At 72.1% G+C, this 9,506-nt stretch overlaps 1 protein-coding gene across 1 annotated transcript in view; it reads left to right on the top strand.

The window, feature by feature from the left end:
• Window positions 1-5,155: 5,155 nt before the first annotated feature.
• Window positions 5,156-9,506, top strand: part of MRPL11 (mitochondrial ribosomal protein L11) — a 4,659-nt gene continuing 308 nt past the window's right edge. Inside the window, exons 1-3 of the mRNA XM_068923600.1 lie at window positions 5,156-5,302; window positions 6,582-6,677; window positions 8,808-9,497. Of these exons, the coding sequence (XP_068779701.1) occupies window positions 5,156-5,302; window positions 6,582-6,677; window positions 8,808-9,497 (933 nt within the window). The remainder of the gene's footprint in view (window positions 5,303-6,581; window positions 6,678-8,807; window positions 9,498-9,506) is intronic.

The raw sequence follows: 9,506 nt of genomic DNA on the forward strand, positions 1-9,506 counted from the left end.
CCAGATGTGCGGGGGGAGGGGGTGCGTGAGTCACAGCCCGGCCCGGACGCCTGGGCCCCTGGGTGGGGGCAGCCGGAGCCGGACCGCACCCCTCCCCCGCCCTTGGGGGGGCCCCGGCGTCCGGGCTGTGATGTCACCGCAGTGGTGACGGCCAGTGGTGACATCATGGAGCGGGGGGGGGGGGGGCAGTTCCCAGCGGCAGCCCGTCATTGGCCGTGGCGGCAATGAGGTCACAGAGGTGACAGCCCCCCGCAGCGTTGCCTCATTGGCTGTGGTGGCGGTGACATCACAAAGGTGACGCCCCAGCGGCAGCCCCTCACTGGCTGTGGCGGCGGCGGCGACATCACAGAGACCCCGCCCTGCCCACAGCCCCCCCATTGGCTGTGGTGGCGGTGATGTCACAAAGGTGGCACTCCAATGACAGCTCCCCATTGGCCGCAGTGCCAGTGACATCATAGAGGCAACACTCCAGCAGCAGCCCCCCCATTGGCCCCGGCGCTGGTGACATCACAGAGACGATACTCCAGCAGCAGCTCCCCATTGGCCGCAGGGCTGGTGACATCACAGAGGCGACACTCCAGCAGCGGCCCCCCGCCATTGGCCGCGGCCCCCGGTGACATCGCAGAGGCCCCCGTTGGCCGCCCGCCATGGCGGTGGGGACGGCGCGGCTGGCGCTGGCCCTGGCGCTGGCCCTGGCGCTGGCCCCGGCCCCGGGGGCACCCGCGGCGCCGGCCTCCCCCTGCGGCACCCGGGGCCGGGTGCGCCTGGGCGCCGGGGGCCACCCAGGGCCAGGGCCGGGGCCGGCGCCGCGGCCCGCGGGGACGCTGGCCCTGCTGGGGGGCGCCGGGGTGGCGCTGGCCTTCGGGCTCCTCTGGGCCGGGAACGGGAACGGGGACGGGGACGGGGACGGCGGTGGGGACGGCGGCGGGGACGGCGGCAGCCAGAGCGAGAGCGAGAGCGAGGGCGAGGGCGACCTGGAGGTCTGCAGGGTGCGTCCCGCACCCAGGTCCCCCGAGTCCCCAAGGGTCCCCGAATGTCCCCAACGGTCCCCAGCTGGCCTCAAGCTTCTTCCTGTCCCCCACTGTCCCTCAAGGTCCCCCAAGGGTCCCCAACCATCCTCCCCTCCCAACCATCCCCATCTATCCCCAGCCGTCCTCATCTGTCCCCAACCATCCCCATCTGCACCCAAATGTCCTCCTCTGTCCCCCAAGAGTCCCCAACCATCCCCCACTCCCAACCATCCCCAACTGTCACCAACTGTCCCCAAATGTTCCCCGGTCCCCAACCATCCCCAAGGGTCCCCAAACATTCCCAACTGCCCCATCTGTCCCCAAACCTCCGTCATCCCCAATCATCCCTGTCTGTCCCCAACCGTCTCCATCTGTCCCCAACCAACCCCATCCCCAAGTGTTCCCTGATGTCCCCTTATGTCCATCCCCATCTGTCGCCTTCTGTCCCCAAGTGTCCCCAAGTGTCCCCATTTCTCTATCCTTGCTGCTCCCCTTCTGCCCTCATCTGTCTGTCCCTAACTGTCCCCATCCATCCCCAGCCATCCTTGTCTGTCCCCATTCATCTCCATCCCTCTGTCCACAACTGTCCCCAACATCCTTTCTCATCCATTCCTATCCCTTGTCCCCATCCCTGTCCCGGTCTGTCCCTGTCCCTCCATCCCCGCCCATCCTCGTCCATCCCTGCCCCTTATCGCTATCCCTCTTTCTTTGTCCCCAGCTGTCCTCAGCTGTCTCCATCTGTCCCTGTCCTCAACCATCCCCATGGGTCCCCATCCCTGTGGGTCCCCATCCCCATGGGTCCCAGTCACTGTCCCTGTCCCCAGTCCTGTCCCTGATGTCCTCATCCCTATCCCTTTCCCATGTCCCCCGGTCCCCCTCCAGTGGTGTCCCTGATGTCACCATCCCTCATGTCCCTATCCATCCGCATCCCTGTTCCCAACCTTCTGGGTCCCCATCCTGTCCCTGTCCCTGTCCCCATGGGTCCCGTCCCCACCCTTGTCCCTATGGGTCCCCATACTGTCCCCATCCCCATGGGTCCCTGTCCCCATTACCATTCCCATTCCCATGGGTCACCATCTCTGTCCCTGTCCCCATGGGTCCCTGTCCCATCCCCATCCCCGTGGGTCCCCATGGGTCCCCTGCTGTCCCCATCCCCGTCCCCATGGGTTTCTCCTCCCCATCCTCATCCCTGTCCCCAACCCATCGGCCATCGGCCGTCCCCGCCGTGACACCCGTCCATCCCGCAGCACCCGGCGGCGTCACCCCCGTCGCCGTCCCCGCTGGCGGTGGCCTGGGTGCCTGGGGATGCGGCAGGGGCCCGGCGGGGGCTGGAGCGGCTGGCGCGGGCGCTGCGGGCGCTGCGCGGCCCTGGCCCCTGCCACCGCGGCCACCGGCCCCGGCCTCGGCCCCGGCCCTGCCTCGCCGGGCGGCAATAAAAGGTGACATCGGCACAGGGACACGGCTCACGGCAGTGGGGATGGGGACAGCAGGGACAGGGGTGGGGACACCAGGGACGGGTACTTCAGGGGTGGGGACAGGGATGGGGACATCAGAGACAGGACTAGGGATCCAGATAGGGATGGGGACATCAGGGACGGGGACATCAGGGACAGGGACATCAGGGATGAGGACATCAGGGATGGGGACATCAGGGACAGGACTGGGGATCTAGATAGGGATGGGGACACGAGAGGGGTGGGGAGAGGGACAAGGACTTTAAGGGGGGATGGGGGCTCATAGGGACACGAAGGGCAGAGACAGAAAATGGGGACGTGGATGGGGACACAGACAAGGACATGAGGGCCAGGGTGGGGATGTCAGGGACAGGGACATCACAGAAAAGGATGAGGATGGGACAGGAGAGGAGGGGCACATCACGGATGGGGGCATCAGGGGAGGACATCAGCGGTGGGGACATGAGATATGGGGATACAGCTATCAGGGAAAGGACTGGGGACAGGGATGGAGAAGGGGACTTCAGGATGAGGACAAAATGGGGACATCAAGGGTGGGGAGAGGGACAACACATGCACACCACAGACAGAGATGGCAACAGGGAAAGGGATTGGGACAAGGGACACGAGTGGGATGGGGACATCAGGGAGAGGGATGAGGACTACAGCACCCAGCACCCCACCACCCCCAACACTACAGCTCCACCAATACACTTCCCTACACCCCCCCAACACTACAGCTCCCAGCACCCCCAACACTACAGCTCCCAGCACCCCCAACACTACACCTCCCAACACCCCCGGACTACAGCTCCCAGCACCCCCAACACTACACCTCCCAACACCCCAACACTACACCTCCCAGCACCCCCAACACTACACCTCCCAACACCCCCAACACTACAGCTCCCAGCACCCCCGGACTACACCTCCCAACACCCCAACACTACACCTCCCAGCACCCCCGGACTACAGCTCCCAGCACCCCCAACACTACAGCTCCCAGCACCCCCAACACTACACCTCCCAGCACCCCCAACACTACAGCTCCCAGCATCCCCAACACTACACCTCCCAGCACCCCCAACACTACAGCTCCCAGCACCCCCGGACTACAGCTCCCAGCACCCCCAACACTACACCTCCCAGCACCCCAACACTACACCTCCCAGCACCCCCGGACTACAGCTCCCAGCACCCCCGGACTACAGCTCCCAGCACCCCCAACACTACACCTCCCAGCACCCCCAACACTACACCTCCCAGCACCCCCGGACTACAGCTCCCAGCACCCCCAACACTACACCTCCCAGCACCCCAACACTACAGCTCCCAGCACCCCCGGACTACAGCTCCCAGCACCCCCAACACTACAGCTCCCAGCACCCCCGGACTACAGCTCCCAGCACCCCCAACACTACACCTCCCAGCACCCCCGGACTACAGCTCCCAGCACCCCCAACACTACACCTCCCAGCACTCCCAACACTACAGTTCCCAGCACCCCCAGACTACAGCTCCCAGCACCCCCAACACTACAGCTCCCAGCACCCCCGGACTACAGCTCCCAACACCCCCAACACTACAGCTCCCAACACCCCAACACTACAGCTCCCAGCACCCCCAACACTACACCTCCCAGCACCCCCAACACTACAGCTCCCAGCACCCCCGGACTACAGCTCCCAGCACCCCCAACACTACACCTCCCAGCACCCCCGGACTACAGCTCCCAGCACCCCCAACACTACACCTCCCAGCACTCCCAACACTACAGTTCCCAGCACCCCCAGACTACAGCTCCCAGCACCCCCAACACTACACCTCCCAGCACTCCCAACACTACAGTTCCCAGCACCCCCAGACTACAGCTCCCAGCACCCCCAACACTACAGCTCCCAGCACCCCCGGACTACAGCTCCCAACACCCCCAACACTACAGCTCCCAACACCCCAACACTACAGCTCCCAGCACCCCCAACACTACACCTCCCAGCACCCCCGGACTACACCTCCCAGCACCCCCAACACTACACCTCCCAACACCCCCGGACTACACCTCCCAGCACCCCCAACACTACACCTCCCAGCACCCCCAACACTACACCTCCCAACACCCCCAACACTACAGCTCCCAGCACCCCCAACACTGCACCTCCCAGCACCCCAACACTACAGCTCCCAGCACCCCCAACACTACACCTCCCAACACCCCAACACTACAGCTCCCAGCACTCCCAACACTACACCTCCCAACACCCCCGGACTACAGCTCCCAGCACCCCCAACACTACACCTCCCAGCACCCCCAACACTACACCTTCCAGCACCCCCGGACTACAGCTCCCAGCACCCCCAACACTACACCTCCCAACACCCCAACACTACACCTCCCAGCACCCCCAACACTACACCTCCCAGCACCCCCAACACTACACCTCCCAGCACCCCCAACACTACACCTCCCAACAACCCCAACACTACAGCTCCCAACACCCCAGCACTACAGCTCCCAACACCCCCAACACTACAGCTCCCAACACCCCCGGACTACAGCTCCCAGCACCCCCGGACTCCAGCTCCCAGCATCCCTCGCGCCGCCCCGCTCCCAGCAGCCCCCGCGGCCGGCCCGTCTCGCGCTCCCATTGGCCGCCCGGGGCTGCCGGCGGCCGCGCGCTGCTCGTCGCCGCCATGTCGCGGGCGGCGCGGTCCGTCCGCTCCCTCGGCCGCGGCGGCGGCTCCGGGGCGGCGGCGGCGGCGGCGGCTCGGCCGATCCGGACCGTGATCCCGGCGGGCCGCGCTGCGCCGGGGCCGCCGCTGGGGCCGGTGCTGGGGCAGGTGGGGGGCGAGAAGGGGGGCGGGGGGGGCGGTGCTGGGGCGGGGGGGGGCGGGGGGGGGCTCAGTGGTGCCGGTCGGTGCCGGTCGGTCCGGTCGGTGCCGGTCGGTGCCGGTTTATCCCGGTCGGTGCCGGTCGGTGCCGGTCGGTCCCGTCGGTGCCGGTCGGTCCCGTCGGTGCCGGTTTGTCCCGGTCGGTGCCGGTCGGTCCGGTCGGTGCCGGTCGGTCCCGTCGGTGCCGGTCGGTCCCGTCGGTGCCGGTTTGTCCCGGTCGGTGCCGGTCTGTCCCGGTCTGTCCCGGTCGGTCCCGGTCGGTGCCGGTCGGTGCCGGTCGGTCCCGGTCGGTCCCGGTCGGTCCCGGTCGGTCCCGGTCTGTCCCGGTCGGTGCCGGTCGGTGCCGGTCGGTGCCGGTCGGTGCCGGTCGGTGCCGGTCGGTCCGGTCGGTGCCGGGTCGGTGCCGGGTCGGTCCGGTCGGTGCCGGTCGGTGCCGGTCGGTGCCGGTCGGTCCGGTCGGTGCCGGTTCGGTCCGGTCGGTGCCGGTCGGTGCCGGTTCGGTCCGGTCGGTGCCGGTCGGTGCCGGTCGGTCCGGTCGGTGCCGGTCCGGTCCAGTCGGTGCCGGTCCGGTCCGGTCGGTGCCGGTCCGGTCCGGTCCGGTCCGGTCGGTGCCGGTCGGTGCCGGTCGGTGCCGGTCGGTGCCGGTCGGTGCCGGTTCGGTCCGGTCGGTCCGGTCGGTGCCGGTTCGGTCCGGTCGGTGCCGGTCGGTGCCGGTCGGTCCGGTCGGTGCCGGTCGGTCCGGTCGGTGCCGGTTCGGTCCGGTCGGTCCGGTCGGTCCGGTCGGTGCCGGTTCGGTCCGGTCGGTGCCGGTTCGGTCCGGTCGGTGCCGGTCGGTGCCGGTCGGTGCCGGTCGGTCCGGTCGGTGCCGGTCGGTCCGGTCGGTGCCGGTTCGGTCCGGTCGGTCCGGTCGGTCCGGTCGGTCCGGTCGGTGCCGGTCGGTCCGGTCGGTGCCGGTCGGTGCCGGTTCGGTCCGGTCGGTCCGGTCGGTCCGGTCGGTCCGGTCGGTGCCGGTTCGGTCCGGTCGGTGCCGGTCGGTGCCGGTCGGTGCCGGTCGGTCCCGTCGGTGCCGGTTTGTCCCGGTCGGTCCGGTCGGTGCCGGTCGGTGCCGGTCGGTCCCGGTCGGTCCCGGTCGGTGCCGGTCGGTCCGGTCGGTGCCGGTTTGTCCCGGTCGGTCCGGTCGGTGCCGGTCGGTCCGGTCGGTCCGGTAACACCCCCCGTCCCCCCCCAGCGCGGGATCCCGATCGGCGCCTTCTGCCAGGACTTCAACGAGCGCACGCGGCACCTGCGGCCCGGCGTCCCCCTGCCCGTCCGCCTGCGCCTGCGCGTGAGTCACCCCGGCACCCCCGGGACCCCCCCACCCCGGGACCCCCCCGGGACCCCCCTGGGACCCCCCGGGACCCCCCCACACCGGCACCCCCCCGGCACCAGCACCTGCGGCCCGGCGTCCCCCTGCCCGTCCGCCTGCGCCTGCGCGTGAGTCCCCCCGGGACCCCCGGGACCCCCCCACACCGGGACCCCCCTGGGACCCCCCCAGCACCCCCCGGGACCCCCCCACACCGGCACCAGCACCTGCGGCCCGGCGTCCCCCTGCCCGTCCGCCTGCGCCTGCGCGTGTGTCCCCCTGGGACCCCCCGGGACCCCCCGGGACCCCCCCACACCGGCACCCCCCCGGGACCCCCCGGGACCCCCCCACACCGGCATCCCCCCGGGACCCCCCCGGGACCCCCCCACACCGGGACCCCCCCGGCACCCCCCTGGGACCCCCCGCACCGGGACCCCCCCGGCCCCCCCCTCACCGGGACCCCCGGGGACCCCCTGGGACCCCCCCACACCGGCACCACCCCGGGACCCCCCCACACCGGCACCCCCCCGGCCCCCCCCTCACCGGGACCCCCGGGGACCCCCCGGCCCCCCCCCCCACCGGGACCCCCCCGGCCCCCCCCCTCACCGGGACCCCCGGGGACCCCCCGGCACCCCCCCCCACACCAGGACCCCCCCGGCCCCCCCCCTCACCGGGACCCCCGGGGACCCCCCGGCACCCCCCCCCACACCGGGACCCCCCCGGGACCCCCCCGGGGCCCCCCGCACCGGGACCCCCCCGGCCCCCCCCTCACCGGGACCCCCGGGGACCCCCCGGCACCCCCCCCCCACCGGGACCCCCCCAGACCTCTCTCACACCTGCACTCCGGGACTGGGACCCCCGCGAATCAGCACCCCCCCCCAGACCAGGACCAGCCCCCCCCGACCGGGATCCCCCCAAGGACCCCCCCACACCAGCACCCCCCCGGGACCCCCCCAGGTCCCCCCTGGACCCAGACCCTCTCCAGCTGGGACCCTCCCCCCTTCTGCGACCCCCCCAGACTGAGACCCCTCAGTCCCCCCCCGAGCCGGGACCCTTCTCTGGGACCCCCCAGGACCCCCCCAACTCCCTGGGACCCCCCCGCACCCCTCCCAGCTGAGACCCCCCCCCGGCAGCAGGGAGCCCTCTGAGACCCCCCCGGGACCCCACCAGACCCCCCCCAGGACCCCTCTGCCCCCTCCCCCAGCCACAGGACCCCCCAGGACACTGAGACCCACTAGGACCATCCCCCCCCCGGTGCCCCCATGGGTGCTGCCCCCCCCTTGTCCCCCGTGGGTGCCCAGTGCCCCCTGGGGGTTCCACCCCCCGACTCCCCCACGGGTGCCCCCCCCAGAGACTCCCCCCGTGGGTGACCCCCTGTGACCCCCCCAGTGACCCCCCTGTGGGTGCCCCTGGTGCCCCCCGGGGTTGCTGCCCCGGTGCCCCCCGGTGACCCCCCCGTGACCCCCCCCGCGGGCGCCCCCCCGTTGCCCCCCCCGCGGGTGCTCTGTCCCACTGACCCCCCCCGCGGGTGCCCCCCCCACGGGTCCTCCCCCCCCGTGACCCCTGGCGGGTGCCCCCCCAGTGACCCCCCCACAGGTGCTCTGTCCCACTGACCCCCCCGCGGTTGCCCCCCCAGTGGCCTCCCCCGTTGCCCCCCCGCGGGTGCCCCCCCCACGGGTGCTCCCCCCCCCAATGCCCTCCCCTGCGGGTGCCCCCCCCACGGGTCCTCCCCCCCGTGACCCCTGGCGGGTGCCCCCTCAGTGACCCCCCATGGGTGCCCCCCCCATGGGTGCCCCCCCAGTGCCCCCCCGAGGGTGCCCCCCCCACGGGTCCTCCCCCCCCATGACCCCTGGCGGGTGCCCCGTCCCACTGACCCCCCCGCGGTTGCCCCCCCAGTGGCCTCCGCGGGTGCCCCCCCCGCGGGTGCCCTCCCCATGGGTGCTCCCCCCCCCGCGGGTGCCCCCCCCACGGGTGCTCCCCCCCCCCGTGACCCCTGGCGGGTGCCCCCCCCACGGGTGCTCCCCCCCCCCGTGCCCCCCCCGCGGGTGCCCCCCCCACGGGTGCCCCCCCCCGCCGGTGCCCCCCCCCGTGACCCCCCCGGTGCCGCCGCAGCCCGACGGCTCCTACGACCTGACCATCGCGCAGCCCTCGGCCTCCTACTTCCTCAAGGCCGTGGCCGGCGTGGAGAAGGGGGCGGCCCGGCCCGGTGAGGGTCCCCCGGGTGCCCCGTGGGTGGGGGGGGTCCCAGGTCCTCCAGGTGCCCCGTGCTGGGGTCCAGGGTCCCTTGGGTGCCCCCCAGGATGGGGGAGGGGGTCCCTTGTGTGCACGTTCGGGGGCGTCTCGGGTGGGGGGGTGCCCCACAGCTGGGTGGGGGATCAGTTGGGGGGTTCTTGGGTCCCTTGGGTGCTCCCTGAGTGGGTGAGGGGGTCCCAGCCGCCCCGTGGGGGGGTCCCGGGTCCCCTGGGTGCCCACGGGCAGGTGGGCGGTCCCAGCCGCCCCGTGGGGGGGTCCTGGGTCCCCTGGGTGCCCCACAGGTGGGTGGGGGGGGTCCTGGCTCCCCTGGGTGCCCCACAGGCAGGTGGGCGGTTCCAGCCGCCCCATGGGGGGGTCCTGGGTCCCCTGGGTGCCCCACAGGTGGGTGGGGGGGTCCTGGTGCCCCACGGGCGGGTGGGCGGTCCCAGCCACCCCGTGGGGGGGTCCCGGGTCCCCTGGGTGCCCCACGGGCGGGTGGGCGGTCCCAGCCGCCCCGTGGGGGGGTCCCGGGTCCCCTGGGTGCCCCACAGGTGGGTGGGGGGGGTCCTGGCTCCCCTG

This window comes from Struthio camelus, chromosome 35, assembly GCF_040807025.1.
Source record: "Struthio camelus isolate bStrCam1 chromosome 35, bStrCam1.hap1, whole genome shotgun sequence".
NCBI lineage: Eukaryota > Metazoa > Chordata > Aves > Struthioniformes > Struthionidae > Struthio > Struthio camelus.